This window comes from Apteryx mantelli, chromosome 1 (genome assembly GCF_036417845.1).
Source record: "Apteryx mantelli isolate bAptMan1 chromosome 1, bAptMan1.hap1, whole genome shotgun sequence".
Taxonomy (NCBI): Eukaryota; Metazoa; Chordata; class Aves; order Apterygiformes; family Apterygidae; genus Apteryx; species Apteryx mantelli.
Genome location: NC_089978.1, coordinates 3,757,344 through 3,779,488, shown reverse-complemented (window position 1 = coordinate 3,779,488; position 22,145 = coordinate 3,757,344). Strand labels below are relative to the sequence as shown.

Below are 22,145 nucleotides of genomic sequence, written 5' to 3'. Positions count from 1 at the left end.
GGCCACCTGAAGCAAGGGATCATGCAGGAGATCTGTTGCCAGCTCAGTATGCAGACATAGAGAAGGCAAAACCCCTCAATCCCAGCAGCATGTTGAACCCAACCAAGCCTTCCTGGAGATATCCACTAGCCGTACGGCTTCAGCGGTGGACAGCCACCTTTCCACCCCCTCTCCTCCAGGGGCTTGCTGTGCATTCCCAGGTGTCGTGCTTACCATTAGCCAGATGGGAGAAGGCACCTTGCGAAGGACGTGGGAGCTGTCAGAGGTGACCGACTGGACGCCAGCGCACCACAGGATGGAGAACAGCCAGGGCTCGTTCACAGTGTAGAGATTCACGCTCAGGTTCGCTGTGGCGTAGTCCCTGCCGCGAGACAAGCGGATGGAGGGGTTAGTGTTGCAGCAAGAAATCAGGCCCCCCACAGCCCATCCCAGTGTCCTCATCTCAAAAAGGAGCGCTCTTGCCATCAGCCACTGCAATAATACTGCCTAGATTTATTGGTTTTTAATTGCATGAGATAGGTTTTTAATAGGGCACATGCACTTCATAAGCAACCAGGGGACATTGCAACCAAATAGGTTGAACTTAAAAGGTTTCTTCTCCTCTCAGACACTATCTGACCCAGGCTACATCCCATTTCCGACACTTTTTCACAAAGGATGGACACATCACATTTTTCTAATGACTGCCTCATCGTGTTGATGTAAAATTGACATCTGGCTCAGATGCCAATAACACTTCATAAGTAATTTATTGAATTGAAAACTGACAGACTGCATTTCCAACACCAGTTCCTACAACCCCCATTTCCCTGCTCTGAGGACGATCACAGGCTGTCCAATCTTACAGACAATCTCTAGTCTCCTAAGATCATTTTCCAAGAAGCTAAAACTTAAAGTTGAAGTACATGACCAGTAGTAAGCCAAGAACTAATACTGGATTCCCCCTGCCCAGCTATTTGAATAGCTTGCTCGGTTTCCTTATCTACAAAGTAGAAACATCACTAATCTGCCTCACATGGGCAGCACGAAGATTAATAATTGCAAATTAGTATCTGCAAAGTACTTTGAGGAAAAAAGCTGCTGTACAAGACATGGACAACTCAAAGCTCACAACATGATCAAGCTGCTCTGAGAGCTACGGGATTCTCAAGGGCAGAGTCGGTCGCAGCGATGTTACGTCCAGACACTGATTTTTGGGGGCCGAGAATTGCGTTACGCCAGAGCTTGTTGAACCTGTTCTGGCAGCGGCTTCACACTAAGGACTGCTGCGATGTTTGACTGGGCACCACACGGCCTTCAGGGGTCAAGAAATACCCAGGTGGCAGGTCTGATTTTAGAGGCAGCTCAGCTGGGATGAGCAGATAGATGAGAATATTGGTGTATGGTCCTCTCCATGAGGCAGAGGAAACAGGTAGGGGAAAACAGGCAGGAATTATCATGCAGGTGAAGCATAGACCCGGTTTTATGGGCAAGCACTAGACTGACTGCTGGCACCCACAGCAAGACACCACTGGATCACACCAAATAGGACCACACACTCAAACAGCTGTAGGCTCAGCTCTTCACTACTCCCATGTCCACACGTATAGTAAGACAGCTTCTTTAAAGACATTTCTCCTCTGCAAACCTGTTTAATTTTCAGTTATTTCTTTAGGGAGTAAAGTCAAGCTCTAAAAATGCAAAAGCTCTGCTAGAGATAATCCACCTTTCCTGAATGCAAGAAAAGAGGGCAAAACTGAGTTAACACACTGCACATTTCAAATACACAGTCAGGTGGAAGGAAGAAAACCCATGCTGTGTCAGTCTCACTAAAGAGGAAACCACACCAGCCTAAATAGGTGACGAGGGCAGTATTTAAACTGGTGAATTTTCTGCAAAAAGGATTTTCTAAAAGCAAACCCAGACTTTGGACTAATCAAAATTCTGCAGTAGCAGCTCTGGAGCAGAAGAACAGACACGAAGGGCAGCTGCTAATGAGGACGAAACTGCAGTTGGAGGTACTCAATGTGAGAAGCCCCAACTTCTTTCGGAGATGACAGTGGAATAAGAATCAAACGACTCATATTTGTATCTCAAAAAGGTTCATCATATCCTGAATTAGCACGTAGAACTATTAGAATCAACTGCGCACTCCTGGGAGCAGTCTGGATTTGGGCTGATGAACAGGCACATCTTTGCACAGCTCAAGCTCCAAGCACATTAAGTCCATCAAAAATGATACTGTGTGCAGACAAGGCAGCCTGGGACAATCAGAAAAAAGATGCTGTGCAGCCAGGGTGCATATGGGGCACAAGGGATGCAAGGGACACTGAGGACACCCACCACGGAGCAAACAGGCAATCACACGGTGTCCAAACAAAGGGCAGTACCTGACATCCTCATTCGTGACCTTGGTGTAACGCAGGTTAAGTTTCACGATTCCTTTCTCTTTCATGTGATGTGCGTCCAGCTTGAGGCCAGAAGTCTGCTGGAAACCCGGCGCAATCTGTCTGACCAGCTGCCGCTCCGCGTCCGGCAGCCACATCACCTGCGGACGGAGGGAGACGGAGAGGGTGACTATTGCAAAGATGGTTCACAAAGCAGGTAACATGAGGCATGTTTGCAGACGTGCCATTTAGACCACGTCAGAAGCAAAACCATGTCAGACACTTTGCCTTATCTGTCATACAAATTGCCTTTGAGACACTTAGAACCTCCCATATCTCTATTCAAACGCATCTCAGGATTGTTGGCAAGCACAGAGGGCTCTAATGAACAAAAAAAACCCAAAAACAACAACAAAAACCTCTTTTGTCTCTAAAAACAGGGGTTGAGATACAAAGAGATCAGGCAAAGGGCTCATGAGAAGAGGCACAGCGTATCCCTTAAAACCTGTCCTCCTCATCCAATTCAGGGCACAGAGAGAAGTAAGGACAGGAGGCTAAAATTGACAGTGCAGACAGGATGTACAGGAAAAGCCTCCCACAGTCCCATGGTTGAGACTAGTTTTATTCAACCCCTTTTTTTAATCAATGCTACATCTATTCCAACCTGGGGCAAGGGTTTCTCTGAATTCATACCATGCTTTAAAAATGTGTCAAATCAATTATCATTAACATGCTTGGCTGCCAGATATAAAGTGGATGCAGAAGCCAAGCTGGGCAGTTTTATGGCTTGTGCCATGCAGAGACTGGGCCCAGCCAGATGATCTCAGTAGTACCACTGGGCATTGCATTGCTTTAGCCCGTGTTTAACAGCTCGTCGGCACTCATTTACCAAGAAATCAGAGCCGCTCAAACATGGCTGCATGCATTTTTAATAAGGAATCTGGGTGAGAGATTTCAGTTTTCATCACTACATCTATGTTTCAACTATTATCCCCCTGCCCTCCACCCTGCTGTGCAATATCCAAGGGGAAGACAGCACAGTCCTCCCAGAGATCTAGCAAAGCTGGCAGCAGCTTGTGGAAAACCCACTCTGTCACTGAGACCCCAGACCTAATTGGAAATTGGGTGGCAGTGTCAATCATTAGAAAGACAGATGGGAGTTAAAAATAGCTCCGTTCCCTCCTGGGCCCATCATTGCACAAGTCAGAGCACTGAGCATTCCTGCTTTTCTGTGCGTATAGATGCAAATAATTGGTACAGATGAAATGTCTAAGTTGCAAGTGATGTAGTCACTCCACTTGCCAGCCTCCCTAAGCTATTTTCATTCAGTCCAAATTCAAGGGAGACACCAGGACAAGTGAAAGGACCAGATTTCCTTCCCAAGACAGGCCAAGGAGAGAAGCTTTCCAAGGACCAACCAGAGTTCCCAGCTATGGTGCCCTTCCAACACATGGGAAGTGGGACTCTCCCTCCAGAAAAGTTTGCTGCATCAGAGGGATCATGCTGGGTGAAACTATATATCTTGGGGTCAGAGGACACTGATAACAAGGCTGGCTGGACAATGCAATGGCTCAAATGTTTAGTATAACCAAGCAAGGACAATTCTGGAAAAGAATTAAGAGCCCGGAGAAGATCTCTGCAGGTTTATATCTCCTTTTGCTGGAAGCCTCTCCTTTCCAGGACACACATTTCTCCTCCAAACAGAGGCTGGCTCCAGGCCGCAGCAGTTTCTTGGCCCAGAGAAAGGATTATTTAAAATTAAGGAGCGGGAAGGAGAGGAAGGTTGGCTTGCTTTCATGCTGCAACTGTCATCCAGGTCTCAGCCTCTTCCCCCATGCCCGGAGGCTCTTATCAAAGTGCTTAGGTAGGAAAAAGCCTTAGGAGGTCTCCACTCCAACCTCTCCTCAAAGCAGGGCCACCACTAAGTTCAGACTGGGTTGCTCTGGGTTTTGTCCAGTCACATCTTGAAAACCTCCAAGGATGGATGTCTCATAGCCTCTCTGGGCCCCAGTCCCAATGCTGTCTGTCCTCATGAGGGAAACTTTTACCTTATATCCAGCAGGAACCTCTTCTGTTTCCATTTATAACAACTGCATCTCACCCTCATCTCACCCTCCTGACATGAACCTCAGGGAAGAGCCTGGATCTGTCTTCTCAGTAACCTCCTTGTAGGTATTGGACAGCTGCTCTTAGGACTCCCCAAAGCCATCTCTTCTCCTGGCTGAACAGACCCAGCTCCCTCAGCCTCTCCTCATACACCACGCGTCCAGCCCTCTGACCAGTTTGGTGGCCTCTGCAGGACTTGCCGCAGTTTATTAATGTCTGTCTTGTACTGAGGAGCCCCATTAGAAACAGTATCCAGATGTGGTTCTAATGAGCACTGAGTAAGGGGGATAATCCCTTTCCTCCATCTGTGTTAATACAGCCCAGGATGCCGTTAAGCATCCTTACCGCCAGGGCACATTGCTGCACAGGAGTAGTCATCTCAAGTGGCTTTCAGAGGCCTGTGCTGACCCTCGCAGGACAGTATTGCCTCTTGGACCACCAGCCTGTGGCATGGTCCTCCCCAGCATGACTTCCTGGCATCAAGCAGCTCTGGACATTTCAAACTATCAAGTGCCAAATGGATCAAGTCAGGCACTCAAGGATATGGGGAGCCCATGAGGGCGGTTTTGGAAACAAGAAGGGTTGTTTGGGAACAGACAGGGGACAGTGTGGAAGTGACCGGAGAGAGATCCCACATCTTTTAACAGCAGGGGAAGAAGGGCCAAAATAAATACTCCTAGGGAAAAAACACTCCCATATTCTACAAATCCCCAGCCAAAGGAAGTCTTTGATTCCCAATGAAGCTGATGCAAGTGGATAGAAATCAGCCCGCTTCCCTCCCGCTCCTAAAGCCCTTCCCTTTGGCACAACGCTGCCAGCCCGTTTGCCCAATCTCCACAGAACTCACAGCCTGCTGACGAATTCCTGATGCCAGGATGGTTTCCAGGGTGATGTTGATGTAAGTGCTGTAGTAAGGATGAGCAGGTGGCAGGTCCTGGAAGTTCAAGATGACTGATGCGTTGTCCTTGACCACTTCTAGCATATCTGCCAATTTGCAGACTGACTGGTTGGCAGCTTCCAAGTAGTCAGACCTTGAGAGAGATCCAGCCGTCCAGAAAGGGTCATTCTGAAAGAAAAGCACATCCCGGCATTATTGCTGTGGAGCTCCTTTGCCACCCCACCTTGGCAACAGCAGGCAATGCCGACAGCTACACTCAATGCCTGTCTTGCAGTTTGCCGAAGTGTATCAGCAAGCCAACTCTGTGCCTCAGTTTCCCCACCCCAGGGCAGGTGGTAGATCCTTACTGGAAGTAAGGTGTGCTGTGCTGATCCCCCCCCGTTTCCAAGGGGACAACTGAACTAAAGGGTACAGGTCAGAAGCAGGCAGTGACCAGAGATAGGAGGAAAGCCTAAAATGAGGAAATGGGAACAAGGAGCAGGAATTAGCAATGTTCACAGAGGAGGCGGGTAAGAAGTAACAGCCTCCCCTGGGGGCTGGCTGAGCTCTTATACGGGGACTAAGGGCATTCAATGCAATTTGCAAAGGTAGTAAGTTAAAAATATACTTTCCTCACACTGGGTATGCTACTGCAAAGGATTCTTCAGGATAGAATTAAGAAAAAGAAACCAGCTATTGTATAGCGTTGTATAGCTAAGAGTGATTAGAGATGAGCTAGCAGTTTGGAAGAGATCTAATCACCTCTGCTCTCCTAGGGCAAACCCTCTCAGTTCGGGGGAACAGCCCTTCTCTTGGAAGCAATCTGTTTCAACACCTAAATGCAGGATCACCCTCCACCTCTGACCTTCCTCTACAAAGTGCTTGAGATCCTTCAAAGCAGAGGGAATAGGCAAATATGGACCATCTGGATTTAAGGACATTCAGGAATGAATCTGTCTCAAAGAGCCAAGGACACCCCCCCAGAGCTGCTCTCCAGCTCTTATCTCAGCCCCTCTCATCTGGCAGGAGGCAATTCCTCAGTGTTCCCGCTCCCACAATCACATCTGTAAGGCAGACAAGCTTCTGTGCTGCCCCACATGCAGCTGTGATACATAGACACCCCAGTCACACCTTCAAACCAGCTCAGGTTGGCACAGCAGTGCAGCTGTGATGGTTCAGGCTGCCACCGAGCAAGTGCCCAGGGTGCTCCAAGGAGGCATGTGAAACTGGTATCTGAGCTTGCATCACTCTAGCAACGCCTCAGCAAGTCATATTCTAGCTAGCTAGCACAAGTGTGCCCATTTCTGCAGCCCTGCCTCCAGAACATAGTTAGTGTTCTCCAAGAGGGTTAAGGCTGCAGGCCAAAGAACAGCTCAGCAAGAGAAATCACACCTGCAAGCTGGCTGCACATCGAAGGATGGATCAGCCCATCCCACAGCAATTCCTTCCCCCTCGGACGGTGAGGGATGCATTTCCTGCCTTTTTTTTTTTAAGGACAATTGTGTCTAAAATTAAATGAAGGAAAAAGGAAGAGAAATGCAAATTTGGTAGAAAAAAAAAGTCACATCCAGCAAAGACAAAAACAGCCTACTTCCTTGTTTGACTTAGCATATAATCCTAAGAGGATGCTCTAGCAGAGGGAATGCAAGATGTTATGCACAAGTCAGTTTGGACACAGCCAGAATGCCAGCCCCAGTTTGCTCTCTGCAGCTGGGAGAGCTGGAACCTGCTCTCACCACCCAGCCTGATGAGGCAAAGGGCATCCAACAGGCAAAGGAGCAGACACTTGCCACGGAAAGACAGGGTAAGGGTGGCAAGAGGGGAAAGCCAAGCTGCACATTGGAGTAACGAATTGCAAAAAGTACTTGAAACATGCTATTAAATAACAAGTCACGGCTTGCTCTTAGCACTGTCGCAGTCTCCCATCAAAACACAGCAAGGCAGGAAGATGCAGTCACAATTAGTTTACCCGTGTAAACACAACTACGAATCTGGCTGCTGGGGGAACTGCAGAAGGAAGGCAGACACTACATCATCTGGAAGAGGGCTGGTCGTATATAACACAATTTTCTGTTCTCTTTATAATCGGGTTCCTCCTCTCAGGATCTTGAAATTCTGAGTGGTGTCAATCAGGCATCAAGACCCCCTCTTCCAGGAGGTGGAAGAGGCACAGAAAGACAATGCAATTTCTCCTCAACCCCAAGTTGTAGGGCAGAGAGAGGACCAAACACCTTGAATCCCAGCCAGGGATCTTGGAGGCTACGAGCAGCATCTCAATGATGCACATTAACAAGCGGCAGCCACCTAGGAAAACTGCCTGCACGACAGTAAGGATTTAGTATTCATGTTTTCCCCAAAGCACAGGTTGAGGAAAAGGAAGAACATGCAGCTTACAAGCTGGGGGAATGTTCCAATTCAGTCTTCCTGTCTGCTGGGCCATTGCTCCAAACCCCTGGGCAGCAGTGCCCGGAAGAGGCCGTGAATGCGAACAGTGGGATGTCAGGCTCTGAGGCTCACAACATGGACAAGCAGACCAACGTCCTAAAATTGATTGCATGAACAGAGAGGCTCCTGACTCTTTTTATCCACTCAGTGGAAAGATTCCTCCATTTGAAAAGCTGAGATTAGCTACCAAGATGCTCCAAACAGCAAATAAAAGGGCAGATTAAATTGTGTAGAGGACAAAAAATATTCTTTATGGAGGCCTGGTCTAGTCACGCTTCAGACTACTTCTTTGAGGACACAGATCTACACTCGTCCACCCCAGGGCGGGTTCAGGTTTGAACTTTCAGCCTGTGGCCTTGGCACCAGGACACCGTCTCCATGGCCACACACACCTGTAAAAACCATTCTCCAGCATTGAGCTTTTCCAGGTCAGTCCAGTTGAACATGGAGGAGTACTCGTAGGCCAGCTCTGGAAACACTTTCTCCACATTCGTTGTTCTCCTGAGTGTCTTGTCATGCATCAGAAATGGCACTCCATCATAGCTGCAAAGAGAGTCAGAGTTCCCGTTACCTGGTGGAGATGAGCAAACAGATATACAATACTAGAGAAACACCCACTCCATCTTCTCCCACGGCTTTGTGGGACCGCATCAAAATCATTGTCAAGATCTCAACCAACTTAGCACATCCAGTTGAAGCATAAGAGTTTTTTTTCCTTTGAGTGTATTTCATTTCAACTGGTCTCAAGAATGCAATGCACCCAAAGGAAAAAGCCTCTTAGATACCTCCTAGATGTTTGCCTTCATTCAAATGTTGACATAAATGAAATAAATGAGAACACCCATGATAACCAAAGCTTTCTGCACTTTTCACAGCTCCCAGTAACATCAGAGGTTTTCCATACCCCATATGCATACACACAGAGAGAGAAATTATTCTCACACTGTAAATGGTAGATAACGGGTAAGATTTTCAAAGGCTCTCAGACTATATTGGACCCTAATGTTCGTGGGCTTTCAACAAGATGTAGGGACTCCAAGCTTTCAAAATTGCTTTGGAATTGCCTTTCCCAATTGAAATTTCTTTTCAGGAGATAGTCATGCTCACACAAGTAGCTAAGTTCACACATCTTAAAGAATGCTCGCCTCTCAGCTGAAACTAAATAACCAAGTGCATGCCCTGTGGTTTTTAACCCATCTGGATATTACAAAACAGTGGTTTCAGGAAACCTAAAAAGCTTTTCAAGCTTTCTTCCAGACCCATTTTCTGTAGCTGGATCAGCGGCAACACTACAGAGGACGATGATGATTTCTATCAAGGGCTGGAGGACATAGAGCTGTCCACACTCAAAAAAAATCAAAACAAACCCAGCGCAGCCAGCCTGACCAAGAGCAGGGGATTATAATGACTTTTTCCAAAGCAAGGGGACAGAACTTGAGCTGGCTGGTTAAAAAAAAAGAGTGCTTCATGTCCACCCCTCCCTGCCAGCTTCACATGGAGGGACTGGGGAGCTCAACCCCTCTAAGGAGCCCATCTTTGCACGAGGAGGCTCAGATAAGGTCTGAAAAGGAGATAGGGTTAAAACCAAAACTCATATGAATCCAATTAGGAAACAACCCAGAGCATTCACCCCAGAGCTAGAGGGAAACCAAAAAGACCAATTTTGGATAATGAAGCAAACGCTGTCCCAGCTTTGCCATTGCTTGCGGAAGGCCCTTATTGCAAAGGTCACTCGCATCTTATTTTCTATTTCTAGCATGCATTATGCCAACTAACTTCCCCCCTTCTCTCCACTCAAAGCAATGCTGACACAGCAACACCATACTCAGCAGCAAGCACACCAAGCTGCTGCAGTCAGAAGGTTTTTTATAAATACTGTTTAAAAAAAATGCTAAGCAACTGCAGAATTAAGAGTGTGGACTGTTTAAGGAAGATAGGAGCTCAAGTCTTAACATCTCTTAACAGAGCATCATCAGATACTGCTAAGCCTTAACCACAGAGCAGAAATCCTATGGGGCATTTAACATTCACTCCCTCCTTCCTAATATTTCCCCTTACACGAATCACTCAGAAAACAGAGTCCAGGGCTAACCACAATGTATTAGCAAGCACAGGTTTGAAAAAGTAATTCAGAGAGAAATCACTGCTTTAGAAAAAAAGGAGATGCAGGAGGAGGCAGAATATGGGACGGGATGGGATGCTGCTTGTAGCAAAGATGTTTTGAGTGCACCAGTGCTGGCTTTATAACCAGGGCCACCCAGTTCAGAGTGCATACTGGGTGCGACAGTTTGCCCCAGTAAGAAGGGACCCACCCACGGCTGGCACCCATGTGGAGGAGGAACAAGTAGGAAGTATGGAGACTTCCAAGGAGGAGGAGTGATGGATTGGGCCTGTCATGTCACAAGCACAAGGAGCATCTTTCAATGAGATTAGGACAACAGTCAGGGCCCATGCTGCAAATCCTTGCCAAAACTGCTGACAGCTGTATTGATGGCTTTGTGTTTAGTCTGAATCGAAGGTCACTAGAGTCCCATTTTTATAAAAAAAAAAAAAAAAAAAAAAAAAAAAAAAAAAAAAAAGACTTAAGACTCCTAAAGATGACACCCTTGAGGGCCAAATCGTCTGGGGCCATTTCGGCTGTGGTGGATGCTCCTTCAGGATGGCTGAGGGGTCGCACCTTGGGAAGCTCTAGCAACTTTTCCAGGTCTCTTTCCCAAAAAGGCTGCCTTTCCCCTTGTCCAAGGCTAAGGGAAGCAACCAGTTCAGCCTACCTCCTGAGGTGAGGCTTCATTTGGTAGATGGGCAGTCAAGCTGCTGTCCTTTTACAACAGCTAATGAACTAATTTTTGAAGGAAGAACTACTGCATCACAAACAACCCAGTTCGCCCTTCATCCTTCCACAATGACCTTCCATTCCCCAGGGGGAAGAAGTTCCATTAGTTTTTACATCATTCACTCTCAAACAATTATGGAAAGCAGAAAAGCACTCTGATGATTAAACTGCTGAAGCCCATCTTTTACCAGGCAGAAATATCTTTTCGTCAATGCCAGCCTCCAAAGAGGTCAGAAATAAATAAATAAATAAATAAAATAGCTATGAGGCTTCCTTATATTAATATCCAGAACTAAGAAATTGTCCCCAAACTCAGCCCCTCATCCCTGCCAAATTTGGCAGTCACAATGATCCTAGATAATCAGAAAGGGTCATTGGCCACTCAGTACAAGGAGCTGAGAACTAAGAGGGACCCACCAAAGCAGAGAGCAGGATGTAGCTTCTAGCCTGGTAAGAATCACAAGTGCCTTCTTCCTTCTCCAGGAGGTACATCTTACAAGACGTACTAAAGTAACATTTTGCCCCGCTCCTGTGAAATGCCCTTATTCCTGCTTTCAGTTGTGCACTTTGTCCTTGTCCATTCCTAGCCAAGGCAGCTTGCTCATACAAGTCAGGAGAACTCTGACTTTTGCTGACCCATGGTCAACAACTTTAAGTAGCATCCCACGGGTAATGTCCACAGTCTTGAGGGGAACAAGATACCCTCAAGCTACAGATGGAAGGTTCACCAAGACAGGGCTCTGCCATTCCCTTCATGCCACTTCTGTCTTCTAGCACATCTATATAACACATGCAGAAATACAGCTCAGAAAAGGAGCAAGAATATTTATAAAGATCAAACTCCTGGAGCAAAGGATGGTTCTTGAAATAACCCTTCTGGGATCCTCTCTAAATTGGCCTTCTCAATTCAGTTCAACATTTTCCTGCAAGGAATGACTCTTTAACAGGCAAAAGCATCACCAGATTCCTCCTTCCCTCAGCATTAGTGTCATTTAAGGGAAGGGAGGAGAGGAGGAGAAGAGTTTTACTTCCGTGCTGCTAAATTCTTGTGACAGTTTTGCAACACTGGTAAAACCTGCCTGGTGACCTGCATAACAAGGAAGTAATTTTGGGATCTCTACTCTCTGTACATGGGCCTTCCCAGCAGCTGTCACTTTTAAGTGGTTCAGTCCCTTCCCTTGGAGCAAGACTGCCAGCAGATTTCAAGCCAGGCTAGAAAGCGAGTGCTTTGTTTCATGAAACAAAATAAGTCCTAGGAAAGGGGACAGTCTTCCTGTAAATGAAGATTAGTTTCATGACAAAGGAATCCAATTTTTCTCCACCTGGACAGCTCCACCTTTAGTCATCATCTCAGTTCAACAATTAGTAACATCTGTGTACCACAAATGGAGGCAGCTGAGGAGTTACTGAGCACAGTCTCCATGAGAGCCCTTTTCAATGGGAAAGGGTGGTAACAACCAGAAAGACACCCCCAAAAAGAGACCCCGGAACATGGTTTAGGCCATCCACAAAGAAAGTTTCTTTGCTCCAGCAAACCAGTGCACTGACTTACCTCAGTACAACATCAGCTTGGACTCCATATGTCTTCTGCTCCACTGCCTTCTGGAAGGACATCAGAGTGTTTTCTGGTGCCAACTATGGGGGGAAAAAAGAGCAGTAAGAGATTAGTAGCAAGTGGAAAGGTTTACAAAGCAGTTCCAGCTTGGATGATGCTGGGAAGAAGGATTAGAGAGATTAGAGAGCCAAAACAATCTTGTTTTGAAGATTATGTGCAGGCCAGTTATTCTGGGGTACCAAGTATCCTCCAGAGAGGATTGCATCTCATTGAAGCCTGAAGATGACCAATGGATCTGAAGCCACTGATGGTATTTCACAGCAAAATAAAGTTCAGCACAGAGCTGTGATGGTCTATGATGTCAGACACCCAACTAGCCCCAGTCCGTTACAATAGGACTATATTAGAGAGATGCCCACCAACGTGGTTCCCAAACAGCAGCTTGCTGGGGTCCCACAGAAAGTGACTGTTAATACAATGTCAGTTGCCTATTCACAGGTTTTATCTGGAGCTACCTAAAACACCCTAATAACTCTTCATTCTCCTACTTCTCTATACAGATAGTGGTTAAAATACTATTACAGAGACACAAAACAGTCCATGAACAAGGATATCATCCATAATGTGGGAAAAAACAACTAGATCCCAGTTTCTGTAGCACACATTTTATTTCCACATCTAGTCATTCACTAAAGAGATCTATTGCTAAGTGTGAAGATCAATTGCTTTCTCTTAATTACAAAATGTCCCAGTTAGTCTTAACAGTGATAAATAACAATAATAAAAACAATAATTAAAAAAAATCCTTAAGCCTGGAAAATTTATGAGTCCTATCTACAAAAGTCATAGAGATAAGTTTAAGTTTAAATTCCTTCCTGTTGAATGGAGCAGACAGTAAAAGATGTAGGACTTGTTTAAAGACAGCTACAACATGATGAGAAATACTTTCTTTTTCTGCTAAAATAGTATAGCCAACATTCCAAAATCCATAAATCAAAAGGCAGACCAGAAAAAACAGACAACTATCTGGATAAAACCTGAGATGTTGCTATTAAACAAGTCTATTTCATAATAAAGCAAATTTTAAAAAGCTTTTTCTTTTTTTTTCAAATTTTGCTTTCAGGTTTAGAGCACTTGTAACATCATTTTTTCCCAGTTATCTCTGCCACCATGAGGATCAGTGAGTATCCATCAAAACACACTGAATATTCCCAAGTTATGATTTTCAAAAATTATTGAGGGGTTGGAGAGAGGAATAATTTTAAGGACAAATACCCAAATGCATGGTGTAAGTAACATGCACAGTACATACAAAAAACTGGGCAGGAGTTTAAAGCATCTTTAAGGAACACTCCTTTTATTAGCTGGCCAGCTTAGGTGCTCAGGTCAGCAAAGCTTTGGTGTAAAAGCAATCAGACCAAATACTCTGCTCTAAGCTGTCTACAACACAACCTTCACATAGTTCTGATATCTCTCTACCGCATTCCTCTGGCCCAAGTCACGCATCAATATTTGTCCATTTTTCTGTTTGTTTAACAAAAGCAACACTGCAGCATGTTATCTTCCCAGCAAAAGCTCCCAATCAACGACTGGCTTGTCTAAGAGGACGTGAGAAGTAACACCCCCATTACACCCTCTTGCACATCGCAAGGATGGGTCACATAAGGTCAGGCTAAAAGAGCTTTTCCCGGTAAATGCACAATGCCCAGAGCTGTCAGCAGGGAGCAGCAACCGCATAAAGATCCCAGCCAGGCAGATCAGCTTCATTTTCTTGGGTTGCTTTCAGCATCTCAGGTTTCTCCCCAAGTAGCTCAGGTTTCTCAGGATGAACATTGCAAGGTGATCCTGTCTATAACAGAGCTATGCTCAGTATTTACTTTCAGAGGCTTCAGCAACTGCACAGAAATAGAGCAGGTAGCATTCAAACCAGAGACAACTGAGATAGGCCAAAGGGCAACGTACAGCCACCAGCCTGAGCTGGAAATGGTTGGTGGGTGGATGCAACATAAGCCCCAGGTCGAGATGCTACATCATATCAAGTAGCAACTTAATCTGGACCCCTATGAGCAGCCTCGCCAAGGATGAATCATACCAGCAACAGAAGAACAGTAAAGTGTGTTACATAGTAAGTCATCTCAGTCAAGGAAGACTGGAAAGAGCAACTTGGACTAGCTTCACTGAGCAATCAATGTAAAACCCTTCAATGAGGGTAGGACAAGGATGGGCAACACTGCCATTACCCACACATATGACTAAGAGCTCATCTTGCATGAAGTAGGGCTAATGAAAGCAAATATTATCATTCCCCCTCTGTAGAGGTGGGCCAGGGTGACCATAGTCTTGTCCACATCCAGCCTGGGCACTGAACTCTGGCACGGCAGAGTCCTAATCCAGTGAGGACACACAGGCTCTGCACAGCTGAGAAAGACTATATGCTCACTGATAACAAGATTAAAACACTTCTTGCCTCCTCCCCTCTCAGTGTATTTTGGTTTCTGCAGAGCCAGGATCAATCCTTGGTTGGATGCCAGCCCTCTTGAGATGCAGTCAATTTGATGACCCCAGAGGAAGCTTTAACCTAAAAAGCAGGGGAGTTGCAACCTGCACTGCTGAAGGTGCTCAAAGGAAACACAGCCAAACAGATCTGAGGTGGCAAATCAATAGGCAAGATCCTGGGGAAAGGCAAGTTTAGACAGAGCCAAGACTGCATGCAAAAGTCATAGATGAAAGCCACATAAGAAAACAGTCTCTTTGAGACGGGTTTTTGATTCAAACTGGGCAGAATTGATAATCTGGAGATAGTGATGACATTTGCGCATCTTAGAGGCAGTGCTACAATATGAGCTCTGGTAAGCTAAAAACCAAGATTTTTAATCAATTTCAAAACTCAGTGCACTTTCGCCATCCCATCCTCGACACTCAAACAGATGCCACTGAGTCTAACCTCATGGAGAGGCAACCTCAGCCCGAGCAGCGTTGCTGTCTCATCTCCAGGTCCTTCCAAGCTTGCAGACCAAGCTTTGCTCTTCGGGTAGGAGAGAACTTAGCTGGGACCCACTGAGGCTGCACGCGGCTGCTGCTCAGGTTGCTGCTGCACTCCTTTCCCAGGAACTCAACCCCAAACACAATTTGTCTTGAAATTCCAGCTTTGCAGATGTGCAGAGGAAAAAGCATTTTGACACTGCTCCAAGAACAGACTCACTTAGGGTCCAACTATCAAAATGTACAGTTAGAAGCTACATCGTCATCCTCACCACAGCACTACAACAGAGCATCCTCTTCAAGAGGTTCACAGACTGGTCAACACCTTAGTTGATCTGAAACAGCAAATAGCACTGACACCAACAGAATCACTTCCTGTAACACTGTGCCCGCAAAGGCATGGGCTGGTTAGTATCTATAACACCATGTTGCTGTTACTTGACAGCCCAGTTCCCACATATGCCATATCCTTTTGCAAAGTAGATTATAAGCCTTCCAGGCAAAGACCTCATCTTCTCGTGAGCATGTCACGGGTAAGTTCCTAACCTGGCCAGAGCCAGTCACCCTTATATAAATAATTACATCTCCAAATCAGTCCATCATCAATGCAAAGAGCTGTCCTCTGCTGTCTCTAAACCTCTCAGTTGTTCCCACCCCAGAGGGGACTAAGCGAGCTGGCATGCAGGGCTCGTCATCTCCAGACTGATGACACAACCCAGGAAAGCAAATTTACCCTGTCCCCTGAAATCAGATGCTGCCTATTCCCAGAGGTTCCCTTGGCGCCACTGGGGAGCCAGGGCCTGTCTTTGCAGTGACTTCATGTACTCTGCAATGCAAAGGGGAGTCTCAGAAAAACAGATATTTCTGTCGTCCCAGGCTGCCTGTCTCTCCTACCAATCTCCAGGGAAGAGGCAGCTGAAAAACAAAAATCCAGTATGTTTAGGGCAGAGATGCATCCAAGCAGGACAGTCATTTCCCCAGAGACTGCTTACTGAGTTTAGTGCTGTTTTTTTGTTGGGTTTTTTTTTTTGTTTTTTTAAGTTTTAAAGCAAAGCTGAAACAAATAAATAAATAAGCTTTCTGTTTGTATTTCCCTCTGTCTCCTCCCAGTCCTTCTGACGGGTCTCATCCTTGATACAACATCAGCAGGCAAATTTTGTATAAAGCCCAAACCCAGATTTGCAACCATCCAGGGTAACTGGGCACAACCAATTTCTTAAGAAATCAGTGTTGAAGCAAAAGAAGCCCTGAGGCATAAAGCAATGATTTCACTCCAAAGTCCTCATCATATAAACTATGACAACACCCACTGAAAACCACAGACAGTCCTTGTGCAGGGTTTCTAGAAGCTGTTCCTCCTTTTTGTGCATGGCTTGACAATCATCCCTTGCAAGAATCGGCCTGCTATTCACTTCTTCCTACTAGATCAAGAGGGCAGCACATAATGTCTTGAAAATTACCTATTTAATGCATTTGACTATTTTTATGCTTAGAAGTCAATTGCAAATGCTTTAAAATGGATCACTGAAGTCAAGAACTTTGACAATGTTTGTTAGGGAAGGTCCAAAGCGTGCTATGTAAAGTGGCAGAGCCTTGCCGTAGTTGGATATCACTATACTATATTTTCACTCTAATTAGCCAGCTCGACAAGGGCTTAAAAAAAAAAATCACTGCATCATATGCATGTGCAGGGAGGCTAATGAAGAAGTTTGCACAGACAAGCCAAATTCACTGAAAACCATAACAGCAGTCACAGCACACCTCTGGCATCATGCACTGAGCTACACTGAAGGATTTGATCTTTGCTTTACTGACAAGCTTCAAGGATATTTTCTGATCCTTTTGGAATCATTAGCATCATCATAAAATTCAATTTGTAATTTATTTTGCTGACCAAGGAAATAGCCCTCAAGAAGCCAAACAAAAGAATTTGAAGACATTTATACACAACTAGGTAGCTGCTTGTGGAGGATGGGAGAGGCAGCAGACCCTCTGAGCAGCAGGACTTCCAGGACACCAACACGAAAAAACAGCCAGCCTTGCCACACGCTGCCTTGCCACGTGCTGTCGTCATCCAAAATCTACTCTCAAACAGGATGCAAAGCAAACTGAGGATGTAACAGAGAGGCAAGAAGGGCAAGAGCATGGCTCTGAATCAGTGTCGGGCAACAACAATACTTTTTCTTTTTTTAATTCTTAATTTAAAGAGTATCTCTAACCCCCCCAGGAATTCAAAGTGTTTTAGGGAGCATGCATACCCAGTACTTCTGGCAAAAACTCACCTAAACTGAAAGGAGATTAAAGAGTGCAGAACAAAAAAACTATGCTCTTGGACAACAGGACAGACTCTTAATCAAAAAGCCATTAGAGATTTAATTACTAGACACAGGAGACAACACCTCAGGATTGTTGTGTCCCATGCATAAAGGCTAAAGATTGATTTAATGGCAGACTACCTAAACCCTACATAGATTTATATATAGGTGAACACAAGCCTTTCTCCAGGTCTGATGGAAGGCACTAATTGCAACTGTTTGTTGCTATCAATTGGACCAACAGTCAGGTTAACTAGCTATATATTTAATAGCTGGGTGTGCATAAAATGTACAGCAGACCAAATGCTTCTTGATTTAAGCAGCACAAATAATACAAACTGAAGCGGTTCAGAGCCCTTAAAAAACAAAGCCATCCCAATCAAATGGCAGTGGAGTTTTGGTGCCCAAGATCAAATGAAATAAAGGCCATCAAAACAACCTAGAAACCAAAACCAAGAACAACAGAAAACCCACCAGCTCTTCTACACTTAGATGACAGCTTTCCAATGAGCCATAACCCCAAACAAAATCTTCACTACTGCTCTCATCAATAGCTGGTATCATGAAAGACTGACTCCACATGTATAATGGGGCATTTGCTGGAAATTTCCTGGGACCAGCAAGATATGCTCCTTGCCAAGGCAAAATATTCCCATGCAGCAAAGTAAAAGGCAAATCATAAGACCAATTAAATGCTGGCTGCCCATCAAGGAGTTTCATCCCATCCATAGGTACGTTTCTACCCCACTCAAGTCATTGGTGTTTTCTGGCAATTGTCCATTTTCACTTTTGGAGGCTGTGTAAAGCCCATGAGCCAGTGCTCCCGAGAAAGACTCCTCCCAGCACAGTGCCTCTGCATGACACAGAAACAGCCTTCGCCTGCCATGCAGGCAAAGAGCTCAGAGACACAGCGGCATTTGAGAACCAAGCACTTCAGAGCCATTCCAACAACACGCCGACAGCTGCTTCAGCACCAGCTTTTTCAGTGCTAAGATACGTCAAAAACCAGCTGTCTAGGTGGTTTGCCAAAGGTGTTTATTTTGATGCTATTTGTAGCTGCAAGCTTTAAAACTAAGAGCCATTCTTGCCCCCCCCCCCCACACCCTTGGTTTGTTTCCATAGGTTTAGCCCCAATTTCTTTTAGAACAACCAGTATTTTATCTGGTCCCAGTAAAGAGAGATGAATATCTAAGCTTCAAGCAGTTTCCTAGGAAGACAGATACAGCTGAAAAAAACTCTTGGTGTTATTAATCCTTTGTGTGATTTACAGAACAAATTTGAGATCAAAGATCATGACTGGCCTAATTTTTCTCATGAGGAATGTACATTGAGGCTTAACAACTTAAAAGCAAATAGGATTCAACATCATGGATAGCAACTTGTTCAGGTCCCAAACACAAAGACAACCTGCATCAAGTCTCAAGCACTTTGTGAGAAAAGATGTCTGGGAGGAGACTTTAAAGATACAAATGGCAGTAGAAGTTGGTGTCCTACTGGATGAAGTTCCTCATTTCCATTTCAGATTTGGTCTTGGCTCCCACCTCGCACCCTTGTTTTGATTTATCCTCAGCATAAGTGACACACTTATCATGACAGGGAGAAAACAGTCAAGTCTGTTGGCATTGAAAACAAAACACAACTAGGTTGCTGCAAGAAGAAGAAAAAGGATTGCTTTGAAGACCAAAGACACCAGCTCATAAAAGCATCTGGCAAGTTTAACCTGCCAACCCGCAACGGTGGCAGCAACCCCACCTCATGTTTCAGGGTATCAGACAATTCCTCTACCTGTCAGGGCAGGAATCCTTTAAACTCATGGGCATCACATGGTTGTGAGGGCTGGTCCGCTCAGTTAACCCTGATGCTTTCCTGATAGGAGTCCAGAAGAGCAGAAATGGATCTGGAGGCTGGATGGCTAATTTAAAAGGAACCTTTGAAAAGAAACACTAATTGATCGGCTAAACACCTGCTCAGAGAAAGGACATATTTATCATAGTGAAAACTGGGCATCACTGGGCAACATTTAGGCAACGGGAATTTAAAGAGAAGTTATTCAGGAAAGTGCTCCTCACAGTGAATTAAAACACACAGGGGAACAGGATGATACCAAAGGGACTTTGAGGAGTGCTACCCTATGCTAGCAGCTGCAGACAAGCCATCAGCCAGCGTGGAACCAGTAGCTCTCCTGTACTGCAGAAAGTCCACATTTCCTCTAGTTGCCAATACCAGGATGCTTTCCAATTTTTCTCGTGGGATGCTACTTAAAACTCAAGGACACTTTCCTCCACCAGTGTTTCAAGGCAAAATATATGAGCCATATGACCTCTGTTTCTCACTTTTACCCTCCACAGCACAAGGATGGCAGCGAGTTGCACTCGCACAGATTTTATGAATGCTGCACTTTCAAATCTTAAAGGGGCCAAAGGAGACAGAGTGAGTGTGTGCATGGAGGAAAGAAGGCTCTGTGGAGCACAAGGAAAGATCTTCGCCCCTGTACATGAAGCAGGCTGCATGCACTGACGGATGAGTCCTGTATCCCTCAGGAAGTGCGTACATCCATGGCTTTCCTGGGAAACTCTCCATTTCACACTAGAAGAGTGCTCCAGCTCAGGCTGGGTCAAAGCACAAAGATCTGCCTGAGCCCTCGTGCCACTTGCTGCAGAGGGACCTCAGCTGACTACTGTGGGTGGGGTGGACAAAGACCAGAGATGATCAAGTGAGTGTCTAAATGAAATCCACTTTTTTTGTCCACACCTTTTGCATCATCTGCAGCTGTTCCCTTGCCATCAGCCCCAAAAAATTTTTTGTTTCAGGACAGCAAGTATATTGATCCAACCCAGTCTCCTTTGCTGGCTTTTGTCAGAATAGCAGTCAATTGCATTTGTGTTTTTCTAGTATAAGGGCAATCGACATGCAAATGCGGTATTACAGAAACAGTCTCGCCAGCCTGGCCAAGCACCAGCTATCAGGCTCTATCTGATCGAGCATTTGTCTGCACAGCTCCCAAATCACATTTGTCTTGCTTTGGGAGATTTGAAGCAACCATTGCTACAGCAGTGCTGTTTATCACCATCCCCTTCCACTAGATCTAGTATCAGCTCAGGTCTCGAGGTGCCAGGCTCTGCAGAGTTTCAACCTTGACAATTCCCTAGGGGAGGACATCTGGGTCCTGCAGCCCAATCTCTATTTTATCTGGGCTATTTCCTCCTCTCCAGCTCTGCTTGGCCATCTCTCCAAACTAAAGCTACATATGCTTGGGCTCAACAGCAGAAGTGCAGTAAATCTTCTTGTGAAAACTAGATCCTATTAGGAGAAATGCCTTTTGAGAAGGCATTACAATCACGAGTTTCCAAGCAGATATTGCTAGTACAACCTGGGGATTTACACTGTAGGTTAGATGGAGCTCTTCAAACTCAAGGTGACATTTGAGATAGTGACAGGCTGGGCAAGAAGGAAAGTACGGAAGAAGGTTTTAAAACACCTTTCTCTGGTTCTCATCTTTCCTTCGATTCCTGCAATTAGTTTCTTATCCCATCTCAGTTTCACTACTCAAGGGCACAGTCACCTGGGCCACAGTTCCATGCATAGCACGAAGCATCCTCTACCACTGCCCTCTGCACCCTAAAATGCAAAAGGGATCTTCTCCGACAGGTTTATTCCATAGGTAAGAAGTGTTTGCTGGCTCCAAGAAAGAACATGAAGCAAAGCAACAGACCAAGCCTCTGCTGAGAGTCTTGTTCAAGATAAGGCACTCCAAAGTTTATCTAGTCCAGTTTGATATAGAGGACAGAAGGGTTTGGTTTGTTGGTTTGTTTCTTTAGAAGGCTACAGGGGGGCACACGGGTCTAGAAATCTTATGGGAAGACAGTGTCCTACCATGTTTTTGTGATTTCCTGCCATGCAGGAAGCATGCAGAGCCCACGTTCTCACACGGCTGCTTCTGGGATTCAGGTTGATACAAACTCAGTGGGACAGAAAAAAAGTGTTTGTCATGCCCAGAACTTTATTCCACCACCCACAGAGGCAATATAGTTAAAAGAGCAGCTCAAATTAAGCTGGAGTTTCAAGGGATTTCTTAAAGAAAAAAAAAAACATTAAAAAAAAAGAGAGAGAACTAAAATAAAATACTTCTGTGTCATGGTCAGCATCCATCTCACCTAGCAAACTCCTAATGCACACTCTTAGGCTTGGAGAGGAGTTCAAGCAGACTCCAGCTTGCCAAATACGTTTTGGCAGCCTGCCTATATTTTTTCTTCTTCGAATGCCAGCAAGAAAGCTAGCTAGCTGCCTTTAGCCACTGGTCTTGCAAGTGGCTTTATGTACTGTAATGTACAAGTTTTTCATAGGCCAGCCAACAAACAGGTAGGGATGGAGCTACAAATACTCAACGGAACCAGGTGCAGAAGCACCCAACCTAGAGCAGGCCCTGGCCAATACATCCAAGGACCACATGACAGCATCATGCAAGCCCAGTGACGTGCCCAAGCCAACAAATCCCGTTCTTCATCCTGGACACATCCAGACACCTTGGAGGAGAAAGGACTACATCATTATGATTTCAAGGTTTAGCTAAGGGGCAGATGAGAGAAAATTTTCAACACCTCACCCAGTCTTATGACCTGTAGCAGAAGAGTACAGCACAAGCTTTTTACAGATTGCCACTTGTCCG

General features: G+C 45.4%; 1 protein-coding gene across 3 annotated transcripts in view; it reads right to left on the bottom strand.

Moving 5' to 3' along the window:
• The window catches only part of GDPD5 (glycerophosphodiester phosphodiesterase domain containing 5), a 179,079-nt gene that overhangs the window by 14,388 nt on the left and 142,546 nt on the right, over positions 1 to 22,145 (bottom strand). For all 3 annotated transcript variants that reach the window (XM_067309589.1, XM_067309712.1, XM_067309652.1), the window contains exons 9-13: positions 12,180 to 12,262; positions 8,187 to 8,337; positions 5,320 to 5,538; positions 2,370 to 2,527; positions 214 to 361 (exon numbers count right to left, since the gene is read on the bottom strand). In XM_067309589.1, coding sequence (XP_067165690.1) covers positions 214 to 361; positions 2,370 to 2,527; positions 5,320 to 5,538; positions 8,187 to 8,337; positions 12,180 to 12,262 — 759 coding nt within the window. The remainder of the gene's footprint in view (positions 1 to 213; positions 362 to 2,369; positions 2,528 to 5,319; positions 5,539 to 8,186; positions 8,338 to 12,179; positions 12,263 to 22,145) is intronic.